Source organism: Oryzias latipes, chromosome 13, assembly GCF_053564925.1.
Source record: "Oryzias latipes strain Hd-rR chromosome 13, Olatipes_Hd-rR_3.1".
Lineage (NCBI taxonomy): Eukaryota > Metazoa > Chordata > Actinopteri > Beloniformes > Adrianichthyidae > Oryzias > Oryzias latipes.
The window spans coordinates 20,105,114-20,124,560 of NC_136249.1; the positions used below are offsets into that span (position 1 = coordinate 20,105,114).

General features: G+C 41.3%; 2 protein-coding genes across 11 annotated transcripts in view; one reads left to right on the forward strand and one right to left on the reverse strand.

Annotated features, from left to right (window-relative positions):
* The window catches only part of mcamb (melanoma cell adhesion molecule b), a 36,768-nt gene extending 30,689 nt beyond the window's left edge, over nt 1-6,079 (forward strand). The window contains exons 11-18 of one of the 10 annotated variants that reach the window (XM_023961620.2): nt 17-159; nt 1,552-1,684; nt 2,008-2,088; nt 2,826-2,906; nt 3,170-3,211; nt 3,580-3,703; nt 4,443-4,554; nt 4,640-6,079. In XM_023961620.2, the coding sequence (XP_023817388.1) occupies nt 17-159; nt 1,552-1,684; nt 2,008-2,088; nt 2,826-2,906; nt 3,170-3,211; nt 3,580-3,703; nt 4,443-4,554 (716 nt within the window). In that variant the 3' untranslated portion in view covers nt 4,640-6,079. The remainder of the gene's footprint in view (nt 1-16; nt 160-1,551; nt 1,685-2,007; nt 2,089-2,825; nt 2,907-3,169; nt 3,212-3,579; nt 3,704-4,442; nt 4,555-4,639) is intronic. The other 9 variants (XM_023961619.2, XM_078930068.1, XM_023961622.2 and 6 more) reach the window with 9 other exon arrangements.
* Nucleotides 6,080-7,800: 1,721 nt separating this feature from the next.
* The window catches only part of cbl (Cbl proto-oncogene), a 30,026-nt gene continuing 18,379 nt past the window's right edge, over nt 7,801-19,447 (reverse strand). The window contains exons 6-16 of the mRNA XM_004075681.5: nt 19,040-19,177; nt 18,580-18,667; nt 17,928-18,059; nt 17,574-17,792; nt 16,913-17,044; nt 15,355-15,774; nt 14,151-14,239; nt 13,397-13,576; nt 13,216-13,304; nt 12,395-12,637; nt 7,801-10,697 (exon numbers count right to left, since the gene is read on the reverse strand). Of these exons, the coding sequence (XP_004075729.1) occupies nt 10,408-10,697; nt 12,395-12,637; nt 13,216-13,304; nt 13,397-13,576; nt 14,151-14,239; nt 15,355-15,774; nt 16,913-17,044; nt 17,574-17,792; nt 17,928-18,059; nt 18,580-18,667; nt 19,040-19,177 (2,020 nt within the window). The 3' untranslated portion in view covers nt 7,801-10,407. The remainder of the gene's footprint in view (nt 10,698-12,394; nt 12,638-13,215; nt 13,305-13,396; nt 13,577-14,150; nt 14,240-15,354; nt 15,775-16,912; nt 17,045-17,573; nt 17,793-17,927; nt 18,060-18,579; nt 18,668-19,039; nt 19,178-19,447) is intronic.

The following is a 19,447-nucleotide window of genomic DNA, read 5'->3' on the forward strand; positions in this document are numbered from 1 at the left end:
GCTCATTTCCCAATAGGCCCACCGGTGCTCAAAGAGGATGATGTGACAGAAGTGGAGACAGAGGAGGAAACTGTAGTCCTGAGCTGTCATGCCAGAGGCTATCCTGTTCCCACAATCACCTGGGACACCAAAGATGGAAAGAAACAGTCTGACCCAAATGTAAACTTGGTGAACTATTTCATTTATCAGCTTATTTGATCTTAACTCACATCTTGAGCGATTAGAATTGCTAGCAGAGATGCTGTCACTGTCTCTTCGGTTAGACATTTTAAAGCTGAATTATTTAAATGCAAAACATTTTTCTCAAACAAGTTGTTTTTTGTAAAGAATGACTACTCCTGATATCTGTACGGATGCTCTTTGGATATTTTTAGACATTGCTAAATTTTACTCGTATGACAGCAGCGTTGCACTTAAAGGGCCTATGTCATGTTTTTCTTAAGCCTTTCACAGTGAACTAAATCCATATACGGTATATGTAATATATTACCTTTGGCACATTAAAGAACACATTTATTATATTTTCGCAGCTAATTTTCCTAGTCAGAAGTAAGACGACTCAATCTCAGATCCACCGCCTTTCGCTCCGTGTGGATGCCGCCCATTCATGATGTCAACCTAGAGCTGGCCTCAGCAGCGTGCCTGCTTTTCGCCCATGAAAACAAACAACATCTGAACTTTTGCAATGATGGATGACCATATGGTGCATATAAAAGAAAATCATTTAACTGAACACCGCTAGCTCCGCTGAGACAGTGTGTGTGTGTTTGTGTGTTACCCTGGGGGCGGGGCTGGCCGCGCAGACTCTTCCTGGCTGAGGCAGGTCCTCGTTTATTTACGAATGAATGTGAGGACCCGCTCGTTTTCATGGATTGGGAGGGGCTGGTGCTCAGAGTGCAGGGTTTTAGAGAAATACTCAAAAAATATGTGAATGGATAAAAATACGGCTTTGGTTTTTTATGTGTAAAGAGTGACCATTGTAATGCACACAACCCTTGTGCTATCTTGTGGTGATCCCACCCTCACATTGACGTGTTCTCCCTACCATGACAAAGGTGGACAAAGGTGGAAAGATTTCATGTAATTCATGGACACCAGTGATGATCACAAATCAATGAAGAAAAAAGGTTCAGAGCACTGTCTAGTGGGTCTAGATGACCCAACTCCCAACTTTAAAGTGCTTTGGATAGCACAAGGGCTAAAAGTGCAATGAAGTTGATTTTGCATGATGTCTAAGCAGGAGCATCATCCTGTTTTCAATCCATCCCTCATGCAGCAATGCTGTCAGCTAAAAACCTGTAGAAAATTCACTTTTCACTCCTCTATCAATATTGCTTAGTAAATCTACTTTTCTGCTTGTGAACAAATATATAAATATATAAATAATAATAATAATAATAATAATAATAATAATAATAATAATAATAATAATAATAGATTGGATTTATCTGCACTTTTTCAGATGCTCAAGCGCTTACAATTTCCATTTAGCCTGGACTCCTTTCAGTCTGATTTCAGGTGTGTGACCTTCTTTTCTACCTTTTGTAACAGTTCAGGATATTGTCCGATGACAGCTCTCAGAGCACGCTCAGCCTTAAAGTGGATTCCAATGCCACCGTTTTCTGCAAGGCTTCCAACAACCAAGGGGATGATAAGGCGACATTCAACATCAGAGTCAAGACCAGTGAGTTCCTGCTGCTGTCATCTGTTCTCCTTTGTATTCACATGTGTGAATGCCCGTTTGTTCTCCAAGCCCCCCACCCCCCCCCCCCCCCCCCCCCTCCATCTGTGCCTCTTCTTCTTCTCTCTTTATTCCTTCATGGTTCAAAGGTCCCCAACCTTGTAATGTGTTGTTAGCGTGTTCATTGTTTTTTTCTGAACTTGTGCATTGGTCTTGTTCCAAGCGTGACACTGTAGTTGTGTTGTTTGTAATGTGAAACCCTCTTTATCCCTGATGTTGTAATGTGTGTTGTACTCCATTCTGCTGTGTCCCTTACCTGTTCTTAGCTGTTTACACCACACCAGTAGCTACCACCACTACCACCACGACTACCACCAATAACACCATTCCCATTTCCAATGTCACAGGTAAGAGACACTAATCCACTTGACTGGGAACAACTTCTCTTTATTTGCAATGATCTGTGAAATTATTTGTTAAATTCTTTTATAACAACAAAAAAGATATACAATTTCTAAACAAAAAACCGAAGGAGTACTTCTTACGATAAAATATTTTTTTACTCATGTCACTATAGGTGAGGTGAGTATCTCAGCCATTCTACTTCTAGTAGTACTCGTACAGGATGCCCTTCAAGTGAGGCATTATGGGAAATGTCCAGCTAATAGGAGGCTGCGTTTCTATTTCTCAGCTGGCCTCCTATTATCTCAATAACCTCCTGAAACAATTGGACTGGCCAGCTTTGGAGAGGGACCCAAACTTAGGGCAAAGTGGTGAATAACAGATCATAAACAAATGGATGGATGGGTTGTTCTTATTTTATCCAGCACTGACATCACCAAACCTGCTGCTGTCATCTGTTCTTTTTTGCATTCACATGTGTGAATGCCAGTTTGTTCTCTTAGTCCCCCCCCCCCCCCCCCCATCTGTCCTTCTTCTTCTCTCTTCAAGCCTTCATGGTTCAAAGGTCTCCTGCCTTGTAATGTGTTGTTAGTGTGTTCATTGTTTTTTTCTGAACTTGTGCATTGGTCTTGTTCCAAGCGTGACACTGTAGTTGTGTTGTTTGTAATGTGAAACCCTCTTTATCCCTGATGTTGTAATGTGTGTTGTCCTCCATTCTGCTGTGTCCCTTACCTGTTTTTAGATGTTTACACCACACCAGTAATTACTACCACTACCACCACGACTACCACCAATAACACCATTACCATTTCCAATGTCACAGGTAAGAGACACTAATCCAATTGACTGGGAACAACTTCTCCTTATTTTTAATGATCTGTGAAATTATTTATTAAATTCTTTTAGAACAACAAGAAAGAAATCCAATTTCTACACACACAAAAATGAGATTACATATGTCTACGATGAGAAACTGAGCACAGCTCAGCGATCAGACTTGTTTTTCTGGCTTTTAATTGTTTGCCTATTTGTCAACAGGGGTGTGATGTTGTCCTTTAATAATTGTGCCTGTTTGATTTTTCTCAGTCAAACCAAAAACCCCTAACTCAGCAGAGAAAGTCAAGGCAGGTCTGTATGTTTAAGATGCTGCAAATCCTCTCAAAGATGAGAAGCTTTTTTCCATTTCTTCTTTAAAGCACTTTGCTTTCCATCCGCCTTCTACTGCAGCTGCTGCTGAAGGCCAAATCACCGAGTTGTTCAGCACCTTCACCGTCTGCGCATGCCGTCAATGAAAACCCTCCCTCCTGCTGCACTCCTACACTTGCCACTTTTTAGCCACTTTTCCTTGCAGTTCCCAGGTTTTAGAAAACCTGAATGATGCTCGCGCTGCACTGTAGCTTATCTGTCTGCCACCTGCTGCTGCCGTCAGGTCTGAAGTTCAGCTGCAGTGACTGATCCCTGTGGTTGTGTGTGTGTGTCTGCTTTCTCTCCACCAGAGAGCAATGGCGTCATAATTGCAGTCATCATTATCTGCATCCTGCTTCTGGCCATTCTGGGCAGCGTGCTCTATTTCCTCTATAAAAAAGGAAAGATCTGCGGCCGATCTGGAAAACAAGACCTGTAAGTTGAAAATCTGATCTGTGGCATAATAAGCATTGAAAGAAAAGTTTTTTTGTCATTCTGTCGTTCTTCTGATGTTTTTCTACAGTTATTCTATACATTTATACATAGATTAAATATTTTTATATATCCATAAAAATGACTTTAACTGGAGTCTGAAAATCAACAAATGAATACTTTTTAATAAATATAGTGATACAGTTATTAAGCTCAATAAATGTAGCCTTCCATTATCTTTATCTCATTTGGGCTTTTCTAAAGATTGAAAGGAACTTACATACCACAGATTTATTTTTTAAATTCAGACTCTGCAGCTTTTTTTTCAATGATCACTCAATTCTTCTAATCATGAAAATGTTCAATATGTAAGACAAACAGGTAAATATATTGGACATCAATAATTTTCATGAAAGGAACAAATAAATAAATGAATGAATGACTTCTCCCCAAAAGAAAAAAAGTGGATCTTTAAAATTCAATTAAAAAATGCTCTTTTTCTGGAACTTTCCAAACTTTTTTGACTCAATTTACCATCAGATTTGTCTAAAACAGGGTTTTGTAACATAGTAATGTCAATGCACATGCATTTTTTTTCCAGACGAATCCTTGACAAAACGAGCTGAATAGATGCAAATTTGTTCAAAGTAATATAGTTAATGCCTTAGGTGGACCGCTACATTTCCTTGTTATTATGCAGAAATAGTCTCAGTCATTTGTTCCTGCTCTTGTCTTTCTAAAGCACAAAGGAGAAGTCCAGCAAAGATAACATAGTGGTTGAGATGAAGAGCGACAACACAGAAGAATCCATTCTTCTCGGTGCCAATGGAGAAAAGCAGCCCCCCAGAGACTAGGTGACGGAACAGGTTCCTGAAGTATTTATGTCTAATTATTATAGAAATGTTAAAGAATAAAGTGTTTTATTCTCTGTTTTTGGAGGAAAGAGTTGGGAGAACCTGCATGTGGAGCCATGAGGAGGCATCTGTGAACCCCACCGACAGCTGCACCCGCTCTCCCCTCTCAGGCAGAACTACCCTTCAGGTGTCCAAGCCCGCAATCGGATGGTGACGAAGAACAACCTTTTCTTCCACCCCAACGCCATTCAATAAGACGTGGTTTAACTGCGGATGAATCCTTCACCTTCAAGCCAAAGACCCCTCTGTCCATAGACCGTTTTCCTCCCTCCATGCCTTTGTACACTGCTGAATGTCCACAGAAAAGCCATCCGAGCACAAAGCTGAGCAGGGACTGTTTTTAAAAGTGACTTAGCATGATCGAAACCAAACTAAAGAGCAGCCTGAAGCCTACCAGTTTGTGTACATATTATAATCTGTGTATATATTTCTTTATTTAAAATAACACAGAAGAAAAGGAAAGTAGACATTAATCAGGTGGTCTTTTTTTAAGTTTTTATTTTTATTTGGTGCTTTTTCACAGAAAGAATGGAGAGCTATGTTGAGCTAGGATTGGTCTGCACACTGAAAGTGTGAGGCGCAGCTGAGGCCTCACCTCTTACCGCCAGTTCGCACCTTCACCGACTCTTTGCCTTTTTGCTGCAAATTAACTCGTCAGGTAATGTTCATGTTTTCCCGTCCTCTCTTCATCTGCGTCCTCATAAATTTATTATAAATGAATGAAGATACTGTTTTGTCTGAATAAACCTCACTTTTCTTTACGTTTTCATTTCTCATCAGTGCCATCCGACAGTTTTGTGTTTAATCTCCAGTGCACTGAAACAGCTGTGATTTTACTTTAAAAGGATGAAGGAAGTAGTACTTTTAACCCTTGTGCTATCTTAGATGACCCCACCCTTGCATTGACGTGTTCTTCCTACCTTGACAAAGGTGGATAAAGGTGGAAAGATTTCATGTAATCCATGGACACCAGTGAAGATCACAAAACATTGAAGAAAAAAGGTTCAGCGCACTGTTTAGTGGGTCTAGATGACCCAACTCCCAACGTTAAAGTAAATAGCACAAGGGTTACACAAACCAAAGACTCTTTTAGGAATGAATGAATTTATGTTTGGTTGCAGGGAGACCCAGAAACCCCCCTCAGAATCAAGGCTTTAATCAAAAATATGGATTTCACTGTTGCTGTTTTATTTTTGTGTTCATTTGTAGCAATAACTACTGAGGTGGGGGACTGACTGTGACTCCACCTGTCATTTCTGTTGGAAGATAATCAAGCCTCTCAACCAATCCTGCTTTCAAAATTATTTGTTTTTATTAATGCCGATTAAAAAAAAAAGTATTCTTTAAAGCCTTGGAGTTGTAAAATGTATGTAATTAATGTTTTTGAAGATATTCAAAACATTTCACAGTTTTTAGTTTTTTGGAAATTACACTGATCTAATTAAAGATGAGATAAAAAATTAAACTGCATTTTTATGGTTTTTATGTTTATTACTGGTGACACAAAACAAAACTCTGATAAGAAAAATTGAAAAAAAAAAAGCATGGAGGTAACGTATATGCCACTTCAAAAAATAATTTTTGTCTCTTTCTTTGGACAATAGATATTATGCTTTCTAAATTTTCCAGATAGATTTGCATGATTTTATACAGAAGCCAAAATTTTGTGTAGGACAGGCATGTCCAAAGCCCGTCCCGTGGGGCAAATGTATCCCACATTCAAATTTCATAAAAATGGCGGCCCCCCAGCCCTTTCCAAAAACTGCAAGATTTAATTGATTATGGTTTGGTAAATGATGTTACAAAGTGTTGTAAACGTGTGGCTACACTGTTGCTGGAGCCTTCTGTGACATTCTCTAGCTCATTTCTAAAATAACGACTAAACAAATGAACTTTTTTGTTTTTCTGATCAAAACCACAGTGGTCTGTAGTTCAGAAACATAACTACTAGTCTTCTTTTCCTGTTCATGGGATTTACATGTAGAAGTTTAAAGTGAGCATTTAATGATCAATACGTAGCATTTATCATGATTCCAGGTTTTATGCTGACTAAAGTTTTTTTTCCCTTCATTTTGAGTGCTGGTCATCAAATACAAAATGTAACACTACTCTGGGTAAAAATGTATTTAGCTGAATTTCTGTTGTATGTGAAGAAATGAAAATAATCTTATTGCAAAAACTATTTCATTAAATTGTTTATTATTTAATGTTACAAGTGTTGAAGGAACGCCAGCAAATTGGTTGGCCCTCAAACATTTTCACCTCACCAAATCTGGCCCTCTTTGCAAAATGTTTGGACTCCCCTATCCTATGACCCCACCCTTACATTGACATGTTCTCCCTACCATGACAAAGGTGAATAAAGGTGGAAAGATTTCATGTAATCCATGGACACCAGTGAAGATCACAAATCATTGAAGAAAAAAGGTTCAGAGCACTGTCTAGTGGGTCTAGATGACCCAACTCCCAACGTTAAATTGCCTAGGATAGCACAAGGGTTACTTGAACCATTTTGAGTTGATTACAATTGTGCTGACTCTGCAATTTGTTCACAAGCAGAAAAGTAGATGCAATTTTTAAAAACTTGACTTAAAAAAATGTTTCTTTTTCATAATTTCAACATAGAAACTTGGTAAATATGAGCCTTAAAACATGTGCTAGTCCAGGGCTGCATGTTTGTCTGCAAACACTCAAGTTCCTTCGAATTTCCTGCGATGCCATTTGATCCACATGTGAGGCTGCTAAATCTCATTTTGGTTTTTCCTGTAAAACCTGAAGGCATTCGATTGCGTCATACTTTATTATTGCTTTATTATTTATTATACTAGTAGTTATTGCTTTCTGGTTTACATTTAAACCAGAAACGAACTTAAATATCGACCGACTGCAGCTCTGAGCCGTCTTGAGGTTCTGAATATGTTTGTGTGGGATGGAGGAGCTGCAGTCATCTTCATTTGTGTCATGCCTGGACGTTTACGATGCCTTCTGTTAGTGCTGGTCCTCGTCTGAGGATTCTTTCTGTAGTTCAATTCCTATTTGTTTTCACGTATGCTGTAAATAGTCAGGGCCGTGAGTTCTTGTGGTATGAAAAATCAATCTAAAGAAAACATTGCCCCAAAATAACGTGAATATTTGAGCTTAATGGCATCTAAATCTACATCTGGTGAAAAACAGACAGGAAAAAGATGCTTTTACTCGCATATTTTATTAACAGCAATGTGCAGACTTTCAAACTGATATGAACTTAAAAAGGTCCTACTGAAGAGAAGCAATGTGATACAATGGCTCCCTCTCCTGGTGAATCTTAGTACACTGGTAGTTGGGCTGGCAGTAAAAAAAAAAAAAAAGAAGAAAAAAAAGTTGGGGGGCCAAGCAGGAAGAAGCACCTTTGCCTGGGTGCTGGTCTGCGATGAGCGAGCAAAAGGACGGTCCCCGCTGAGCGCTCACAGATCACGCAAAGGACAGGTCAATGGGAGCGTTACCGCACAACCGTGCCCGCACAGATCCACGGGAAAACGCCGTTAAAGCCAGACCCCGCCCAGAACATGGTGACGGCCTCGAAACATATGGCACCGCTGAAGGGATCAGTCACATCAGTAAACAAAACATACAGGAATGCAAAATGAAAAAAACAAACAAACAAAAACTTTTTCTTCTTTTTAAATTTCAAACATGTTTCTTTTCTTTAGAGTGACAGTATCAAAGCACAAAATGGTTTATACTGTGCAAAAACTAAACTTCTTAATACACGGTGCTTTTTATTCATAAAAAACAAAAAAAACCTTGGTACAGTATCCAAGCCCCCCTCGTTCAAGAAGTTCTTTTTTTCAAGGCAACTAACAGAAGAAGAAGCAGAAAAGATGGCAAGTCAGCGTAGACAGTATCCAGTCAACAGACAGCATTACCCACAAGACACTGGGACTGCTTAGCAGTTAACATAACTCGCACACATTCTTCCTAAGCAGGGACAGGTTCAAGCTCATGTACCAAAAAGCTGCTTGTATGAGTGTCTTTTTTCAATCATTAGTACCTTTTCCATCCTGCCATCCAGCACTGGAAAGAATACAGACAAATGTGCAAGTTGCAGAGGGACGAGGAAAACGTTTTAGGCTACTTGTGTGACTTCATCAAGCGGGTAACTTCTGGCTTCATGAGCTGCTGCCGAAATTCCGGCTTTTCTGACAGCTTCGTCCTACACCACCTTTTTAGACAAGCAGTATTCCTGAGTTCTTACAGTCGGCCCAAACACTGATTTTTAACGTAGGCTTGTGGGCGGGGCCAGCAGGCCCCCCAAACTCACGTCTCGACGGGTCGCAGCAGTCGCCGCCTTTTAAGAGCAGCAAGCACCGGCGCCACAGAGGGACGAGACAAAGTTACTTTACAGAGTTTATACAGAGATATACTTAAAAAAAACAAAAACACTGACAAGTCGACAACTTGAGGGAACTGCGGCCTCCCAAGCTGCTTTCATTTTCAAGTATGCTACATTATGAACTGGAAAAAACAAAAAGATACTGTCACTGTAAAGAAACATTATTCACAAATGTACATTTAAGGCTTTGTCGTTTAGCACTAATAGTAGCAGCAGTGAAGCACTTCTGACAAAAATAAAAATCGTAATATTTATGATCATGGTACAATATGTCAAAGGAAATGACCTTTTTGTTTCGTAACAACAGACTTGAGCTGGAGACAAGGAGCCTGAGCCAGTCAGTGAGGTTAAAGAAAGACTAAAACATTGCCGTCGCCGTGGGTTACGCACCATCTAATCGGTCTGCCGCTGCTGCCGCCGCCAGGGCCGTTGACGTTACCACGTCCTTTCATCATCTCACAGCTGCAGCAGAGCCGCACCGTGTCACTTAGAGCAGTAGTACGTTCAAAGAGGGCAAGTCCGAGCACACCGGCTGTGTTTCCACATTCACTTTGTACAGACGTTTGTTGGGGGTGGGGGGTGGGTGTTCAGGCCATGAGAAGTCTGTCTGGTTGTGACATGCTCACACTCACACACATTTAATACAGAATCTGCCAGCACAAAGGCCAGATCTGACACCGATGTCATGCTACTTTGGGTTAAAAAAAAAAAAAAAAAAAAACACAACAAAGACACCAAGCGTACCAAAGCAACATGAACCAAGACGGGCCGTATCAGACTGAAGAAAATAATAATAATCTGCTGTGTTTTAACCTGCTGACCAACACAACTGGGGGGGCAAGACACGCCCCCTTCTCATGGGACAGAGAGGGCCAACCCTTCCTCTTTAGGGTTTCCTGTCTGCCCATGTAGTTTGTACCAACTGCAACCCTCCAAGTTTTTTTCACATGTCGTATATGCACGTACTGTATATATTACACACATTTAATATATTTTCACTCATATATTAAATTTTTCATATAGATACACACTTTTAGTTTGATTCATGAGGTGTTGGTAACATTTTTCAAACACCAAAGCATCCGTCTTCCCAGCATTCCTATGACAGGTTCTGGCAGCTCCGCGTCTCATTCCTGGGGAGATGCTGATGCAGCCAATGAGGCCGGGAGAAAAAAAAAAAAAAAACAAAAAAAAAACAAAAAACGAAGGCCTGTTCAAAGCGCTTGGAGTGCAGGGCGCAGAATCCCAGAGATGCTGTAAGCCTGGAGAAACAGCCAGTTAAATCCACAGGGGCGAAAGGCGTAAGACGACGCGGGAGGCAGCGCTCCACCAAGGGGGCTTTCAGCTGGCCTAAGCCGACACGAACCAAACCAAGCTGGGCCAAGCCAGGGCGAAAGAGCCAACAGAGGTGCAACAATGTGCTATGTGAGAATATGAGTGGTGGAGGGAACGGAGACAAACTCGCGTAGAATATTCTTGGCCATTTCTACATTGTTTTGTGCAATCATCAGTGCTTTCTGGATGTCCTGGTACGAGTATCCCTGACTCATGAGGTGCTCGATCTCACTGCTGATCTGAGGGCTGGCGTCTCCTCCGGTCGCTCCGCAAAGCGGGGGGACTGGGGGGACGGGGCTGGGCCGGCGCTCCGAGTTGATCCGTCTGGGGAGAGGCTTTGGAGGTCTTTCTGGCGCTTCCAGAGGCTCTGACAAAGCTGAGCAAACAGAGGAAAGTAGCCTTTAGATTCAAACTTCTAAAACCAGCTTAAAAACTTTTTCAAAGCATGTTTCTTTTTTTTTTATACATGAAAAAACATTTTGCCGTCTAGAATTGTTACTATTGGAGAGCTCAACAAGCTTATTGTTGGACGATCAACGGGTAAATACTCAAAACAAGGAACTTCAGAGGAGAATTCAGTGTTGGATGTGACCGGCTGTAAATGTTAAACTGCTATTTAGAGAGAAAGCTGCTCAAAAAAGCCATTTTTGTGGGTGAAATCAGACAAGTTTAGACCTTTGCTCAGTTCCTCAAAGCTAACACCAAATGACTCACCAACTACCTGGACCGCACTCTCATTCAGGTTCCAAGCCAGTGTTTTTAGACTTTGGTTTGAGCATGGGGGGGGGGGGGGGGATTATTTCCTCCAAAAAATGAGTTCTAGACATTTTACAAGAGTTGTATTTTTGCAGTCTCACCAACAGTCCTTCCAAGCTGCTTTCCAAAGGGCACAAAGAACCAGTCCCATTAACCATACATCACTACACATGCACCCAGAAACCACTGCAGGGTAGGAGGATGGATGCTGAACAGTATAAATGAAAGGAAGCAAAGAGAATCCTCACCTAACATGTAAAAGTCAGATTTTAAATACTAATAATACGTCAAATATGGTTGGGTCTGAATTTACTCACTACTTAGTAAACTATATTGTGCCTTCGCCATTTATTTGTCCAAATCTACAATTTTCAAAAATGTACCGCCCTAGAAATCTCTAGTGTGCATTGATGCCCACTACACTAATGAGCATAGACCACAATGCATTGCGCTGCATGGTTTGTCATTAGAAAACAATGATTTCAATTTATTTTTTGCATAAATTATCCAATTTTCATCATCAGAACACAGTGGATTCATAAATAGTTCTTATTTATTAGTTTTTTTATTCAAGAAATGTGTGACGTCATATTTAGCGTTTGAAAAAAACAAAGTAGTGAGCATGTGTTTGAGTTGCATTACAATCTAGGACACTAGATTGTCCCACGCTTGATATTCTTTTAGGGGTTAGCAGTAAGGGGATTTGGAAGTGGGAAAGGACATGTCTGGAAAATGAATGTAGATTCTGTATTTCCACCTACAGCTGGAGTGGCAAACTACCCCGGGAACGGAGTATTTTCATGACTTAATACATTTTAGCTCAGGAATGATCCATTTACTCACAGACCATGGAAAACACAGCTGCTCTTGGCAACAGTGGCAGAGGATCTGATGCTATCAGAGCAGGTCAAGAAGACTAACACTTTGTATTTGTATGTGTTGGAGGGTAAAGGTCAATTCGGCAGCATGAGAAATGAATGGTTTGGCTCACCCCATTTTAAAACCGTATTAAGTCGTTATAATCCAGGTGTAATCTACTATAAATACAAGTAATCGGGGAAAAAAGTTGCATGTTTTACTCTTGTTATTGAATCAAAGAACAGCTGAATGTTTTTTCAGAAATGAACTTTTTTTCTTTGTCAGCGTAAGTTTGGAATTTTGCTGCACTGTGTCGTCCATGACCACATCAGTATCTTCATGCCTCAACAGGCTGGACCTTCTCTTCATCATTTGCATTCATATGCTCAGATAAACGGGAGGCTAAATAGGAAAATGTGCGCTTCACAAAACAAACAAGCCAACGATGAGTTCACTCACAAGCTGCAGCTCCAGCATCTGAATCCAGAGAAAGACGGCTGAAAGCAACGGTAGAGAATGAGCTGGACGACGATGACGAGGAGGAGGACGAAGATCCGCCGATTTCTGAAAGGGTTCTTCGAGCGGGGGGCTGCGGCAGTCGGGGCTTTGGGAGGTCATAATCGTTGTCAGCTTCTTCTCCGTCTTCAGCTGCATGTTCTCTGGGACCGTTCGCCACTGCTAAAGGTGGCAAATCGGAATAATCTGGAAGAATTCAGAAATATATATCTTCAGTTCTAAAGGAAAAAAAAGAAAGACATCAACTACAAATACTTGAAAGTTAACAGCTTAAAACTGTCTCTTGACACTCATCTGAAAGATGCTGCAGATAATTCCAGAGTTTTTTTGTTTATTTATAGCTTCAAAAAGCTACAACTCTCACATAACAATCCTTGCATTAGTTGTAACCGAAACCAAAGTCTGCTGACGGATCAAAGTTTAACTGAAAAGTATGTAAGAAAAAAACAAAGTGGCGCAGACATTTGGGACTGTCAAGCACTTTGGGCCTTCGAAGACGGCAAAAAATAATGCATTTTTCTTCTGTGTGTTTTAGTCTGAACTGCCTAACGCTGAACTGCTAAGTCATAACCACTCGCACAAGCACAAAGCGTGGCTTGTGGTTTGAAGATGGCTGTCGCCTTCATTGTGTTCAAAGTTGGTGCCTGCTCTCAGATGCTGATGTGCTGACCCACAGCAGTGAGCGTTCCGACCCTACGAGCTCTCCATGTCAGTGTGGTGCAAAAAGAGGCGGAGCTTTGAACGTGGTCAGAGGTTCAAAATACCTGAGTCTGTGGCTTGTTGTGACCTGGACTGCATGTGGAACATGGCTTCATGCATAAAAGGTGCCTCATCTGGGTCAGCCAGTGTTGACCTAAAATAGCGTTTACAAAAAGTGGCACAAAGCAATCATCAATAAAACTTCATGGTGTGCTCAGTGCAGCTCCTCTGGGGGGGTGTAAATACCTTGAGTTTGAACTAGATGCTTGTATCTGTGCTTGGGGCGTTGCCAGCGACCTAGGGACAGGTGGGATTTCTGCTGGAGGGGGAGCAGTGACGGGTCGAGAAGAGGGGATCATGTATTCTGAGTCTTCTTCGCTGTCATGGGCGTCATCTCCCGTCACTGGCCTGAAGAGCGAAGACGGTCTGGAAACAAACCAACAGTTCAACGATATTGCATAGATGCACATCTGTGGGTTTCCTCCCACCCTCAACTATCATTTAAACATTAATGTCTTATTAATGAGAAATGAATACGCAAATATTCTGCAGAAACTTTATCAGTCAGTTTTGCTGACTGAGATTAAATCACGTCTCTAAGTTCAATTCTAGTGCAGATTGAGGATGTGGACAGAAAAGGTGTCATCTTTTTCTGAGCACACACACACACCTCTTACCTGCCTTGAGGTTGAGTCTAACAATCTTCTCCTTTAAAATGTTTCACAGTCATCCAAGTGGCTTCCTTGTATGCAGGCTGAGGAAGCTACTTGGATGAGTGAGGAAACGTTTCAGGGAGCAGATTTAAAATTCATGTGACTCAAATTCAAGACATTGTCACCTGGAAAATGACAACTTTCACCGACCTTTTCATCTGCAAGCTTTATGGCTTATTTATGAACATAAGTAAGTACCAATGGACTTCAAAAGGTCTGATGTTCACATCTTAAGGTACATTGGGATTTCATGAGCACAAAGGGAATGCCGGGGAATCATTCCATACCTGTTTGCCAGTGCATAGATTGCATTGGCCGAGGCTGAGGGTTTCACTTTAGGGCTGTCATAATCTGGACTACTGACTGAGCCAAAACTCTGGAAAGGAAGCAAAAAAAAAAAGACTTATTGCAAAACAAATTCAACTTTTGCCATTTAAAAAAAAATAATGTGCTTGTTAATTTTCTGTCTAGAAGTTAGATGGTAAAACTAATGGAAATCTATATTTAAAAATAATGACCTGCATGCGTTTCTATTTTTGCAAAAAAGGACTACCGTACATTTTCTTTTTCACTCATGTTTCTTTAAACAAATGGAAAATGCTACAGAAAAACAAGTAAATAATTGGAAGCCAATAAAAAGTGTAGGACGTGGAGGCAGTCTGTTGACGTTAAGCATATTTTCTGTGACAGCAGCAGCAGCACGGCGATCCCTTCAGTAGACGGGGATAACAGTGCCCACCACACTGACGATATCATTGGGAAGTCCAGCCTTATACACTGACTGCAATTTCCCTGCATTCAAACACAAACTGGGATTTGGAGTTAGTCCCATTTTTGCTTGATCTGATGGCCAAACATTTGGCAGCCAGACTGCTTTTGATCTGGCTGCCAAAATGCAGAATAATGACATGTCCCTCCCTGAGCTCCACTTCCTCTGCTCCACAGTCTGGTGGTGGTTTGCTGTCACGACATGCCGTCTGCAGGCTGCCATTACTGTTTGCAAGCAGCTACCAAGCTGTGGACACCTGTGGCATGAAACTCCTGCTGCAGTTTTTGGTTTTACATCTCTGATGCTTTGTAATCAGCAAGGCCCTGCACATTTTCTGCAGAGTAAGCTTTATATGATGCTGGAATAGATTTATTTCAGTGATGGCTTTTTTTTTCTAGTGTCACTCAAAGGAGACTCATCAGGATGAATCATTGTGTTTCTTCAAAGTTGCAAAGTTGGAGTTAAGTAACAAAGAGCTTAATTTTTAAAAGTAGTGGAGTTGTGTTTTACTCAAGATTTCCCATCATAAAAAAGTTAATTTCACACGCAACTGGGCATGAAATGGATTTAAAATGGGTTTAGTCTGTTTCTTTTTATGCAAACAAGAAACTCACCATATCAGGAAATACAGTTATAACCTTCTGTGTTTAGCATTTTTTAATGCTTGTTATAGTAAAACCGTAAGTGTGACGGATAAGTATGTAATGTGCTTTGGTTCTGACCAGTTGGTGGTCCAGACTGTTGGAGCTGTTGTTGGTCTGGGACTCGGCGTGGTTGTCCAGAGCAGAAGGCAGCGCCAGGGGCAGGGAGTGTCTGTTGGACAGATCCCTGAGCCCCGATCGGACGTCTCCCCCTAAACTTGACACTTGAGTGGATGAAGAGGAGGAAGACGAAGACGATGATGAAGATGAGATGGGGGCTTTGGGAACGGGCCTGGAGTTCCAGTCAGAGAGAGGACGGTTTGGGGGCGTAGGAGGGAGCTTATCTCGAAGGGGTTCCACTGGAGTGGAGGGTAGAGGCCGTCTCTGAAGTCGGCCCTCGGGGGCCGCCCCGACTGTGTGGGGTCGGTCAGGAGGAGGAGGAGGAAGCTCCCGCAGTGAAGGGGGCAGAGGAAGAGGCTTGTCTTTGTGGTGAGTAGCTGCCTAGAAGCAGAGGTGACATTCTCACTTTAAATTGCAATATTGACTTCAAAACAAGAACACGTATTTAATTCTGTGCAATCGATTCCTTTATTGAACAAAGCACTGGGATCAGATTAGTCATCTCTGAGAATGCCTGCATAAACCACAGCACATCTGCAAACACCAGTGTTCACATTTCAAATGGATGAGAGAACACCAAGGCGGACCTACAAATATTCATTAAACAGGATGCAACACTTAGGTTGGTGTTAGTTTGCATTAACTGCTAAAATTAGGTTATGAACAAGCTAGGGAGGCAGTACGTCTTCGTTTTAAACTCTACTTCCGTTATAACAGGTGGTCCATTTATCGTCTAGGCATCAACACTAAGCCATGACAATAACTTCTGTCCAGAAGGCATTTTCACACTACTGCCATGCTCTATGGGGGGAAACCGGCCAATTGTGTTCAAGCTTTTATTCTGTCAACAATTACTGCAAACTAAAAAGAAAATTGAGTCTGGAGCTCAAATTGAATCACCTGGCTGGCATTCTCATGAAGGTGATGCTTTTTGACTTTTGTAATCATTCAAGCTATTATCGTGCCTCAGCTACTGCTTCATAACACGCTAAAAAGAGTTCTAACATGTCAAAAAGGAAGACGTGGCCTTTAACAGGGACAGAAAATAATTAACCCATTGACCACTCTGATCATCTTTAGAGTTATTTTCAAAGCGTTCCCAGCGGTTCTTTGTTTCACTATGATTATGTAGTTTTTGGCTAAAATCTTAAAAACTGTTTTGTTTTTTCGGACATAGTTTTTGCAGAGTTCTGGGCGGGACCATTGGTGGACTAACTCCGCCCCCTTTTCCCTCCTTGTTGCTGAGGCCTCGGAGCAGGGAGCTTGTGGTCTGCCCAGCGTAGTTTCTACGTCACAGATAATCTCTTTTCCAAGCAGCATTTTCATCTGCTTCTATTTTACTACAATTTGAGTAAATAAATATTCTGAAATACAATTTTGAGCTTAATATTTGTAATATATGTCCTCCATCACCAGAAAAATGCCACAATAACATGTTAAAAACACCAAAAACACAATATTCATCAGAATGGGTCTTTAACCACAGGTGCAACTGTCTGCACCGCTGTTGTTCTCCTACCTTACTGGTGGCCCCTGGACTGGAAGCACCAGGGGTGCTCGGAGGTCTGTGTGGTAACAGATCGAGTCTGGGAGGCACTGGAGGAAGAGAGGCCTGTGGAGCTGAGGACATGGGTGATGGGGGCCGTTCCACCTGGATCACACACATGCAAAATCATCAAATGATATGTGAAGAAGCAGAAAACAAACATTTTGTTGTTGAAATCCCCATGTTTTGCTTAATTTACTGGAGTTCAGAAATGCTCACATCTTTTAATTATTCCATTTGTACCAACCCTGCTGAACTCTGTTGGCAGTGTTATTTTCTAGAGATAAAAGGGGGGGTTACAGCGACCACATCAAAAACGAGATCTCAGGTATTCGGCTAATGTTATTTTAGCACACAGAAATGTTCTCAGAGGCACATAAAAGATGTGAGAGTGGAGAACCCAGAGATCTTTAATATTAAGGCAGTAAAAATGTTTAGCAGCATGAAAGGAGGAAATAAAGTCCTAGAAGAATTAAAACTTAATGCCAACAGTGTTTCATCTCTACTCAGATTGGGAAAAACAGAAGATGGCCCCAAAAAACAATTTTTAAAAAAAAAGGCAAACAGCAGGAAAGCTCTCTCTGTGAAACAGAAACGACTATCTGAAATGAAATTCAGGCTTTTCCAATCTCACCTTTGAAGAGGAGAGTTCTTTCATCATAAGGTGGGGGTCTTCAAGTCTGTCGTCGTCATCGTCGTCGTAGCAGGGTGAAGGTGCACCCTCGGCTCCCAGTGTGCCTCGACAAGAGCCTCTGCTGTTGTCCTTGGGGTCAAAAGGGTCGACAACGATGGGCTCCGTACCTTTAATCTCACAGCGGCAGAAGGGACATCCCGTGCCCTGACCCTCCGACTCCTGAAGGCCAGTAATGGCACACACAGCAAAAGACAGTTGCATGTAGAGATTATGTTAGACTCCACCTCTCAGCAGTTCAAAGTTCGAACATGAATAAAACGTGAGAAAGGCTTCGCTTTCATCCTTTTCTCATACCTGCCAGGCAGTGAGACAGGAGGTGCACATGAGATGGCCACATGGTTCAATCTTCACGTCCTTGTCATTCTCCGCACAGATCTTACAAAGCTGGAAAGTGGAGCCCATCTCACAGTACAGCTCATATTGCTCCTAAAGAAAAAAACACAACATTTTCTGAGAATCTTTTTTAATCTCCAGAGATTTTTTTAATGGTCTTGAAAATATCATATAACAATTTCTAACAAATAAAAATGTGCAACATTATCCAGGGGCCTCTAAAGTAGCCAGGCACCAGGTGATAATTCACAAGTGAAGTGAGTGAAGCAGCTGCCGCCTACTTTTTGATGACGAACAAAATTTTCATCTCATAAATTGCAGCAAATAATTTGTATATGATGCAATAATGAATTCATTTTCACTAGGAGAAAAAAATCCTTTGAGACATGTTTGCACCAAATTAGTCATGTTTATTAGCCCTCTATTTGGTGAATTTCTTTTTCCTTTAATGCTCCTCCTCTCATGTCCACATGCAAACAAGAGCACTCGACTCACAATTCAATCAACTCAAAAAAAGGAAGAGAAACACAAATGAACAAGCAATTCCAATACAATACATATTTGGAGGCAAATTACAGTGGAAAATCCTTGATGATAAGGATTTTTATCTGACCTGCGTGACTTTGATGTGGTCTTGAGGCGATGGCTCGCACAGCCCCGTCAGGTCGGGGTTTTGGGTTCGGCCATCAGGGAATAAGTAGCTGGGAATAAGGAGGAATATAAATGTGAAGGAGCTCCAAACATTTGTGTAAAAATATGAATGTACTTGATTTGGTCCAAATAACTTTAAATGAAAAGTTTTAAGCCTGTGTGACAAACAGAGAGAAACTTGGAAAATTAACAGTCTGGCTGTTCAAGGTTTAGAAAGAACATGGAAGAGGACACACTGTGGTTCCCTTTTGGCTAAAACTTTGATATTTTTTTTTTCTCTGATGCAAACATGACTACTTCAGGAAATAAAAAGGGAAGCCTTCCATATGAAGATGCATCAAATAAACATTATAAATCAGTCATTGAGAGGAACAGAACAGCAGCTCCAAAGTTCAGATAGAAAGCCAAAAAACTGGACTTACAATCCTTCCCTAAAACCATCGATGAGTGCCTGGAAGAGGGGTTTGTTATGGGGAATGGTCTGAAGAATGTTTCCGTCTGCCGTCACATAACCGATAGCCCACTGGCCCAGCCGTGTACAGCTCAGCCGGAAGATGTAACTGAGGAGAGATGAGACTAAAGTTTCTCTACTGAAGACTTGCATGCAACATTTAAATAAAATACATTAACTTCTCCCAAAAGTGCAACTTATACACTGGTGGTACTTATGCATGATTTTTTTCTTCTTTATTATGCAGTTATTGGGTGTCTGACTAATACCTTGCAGTGACATAGTAGGAAAAACATGGCAGGCCCATGGATTGACCTCGCAGAAAAACAGGAACTTTAATCTCAATTTTTTGTATGACATATTCACAAACAATGTTATG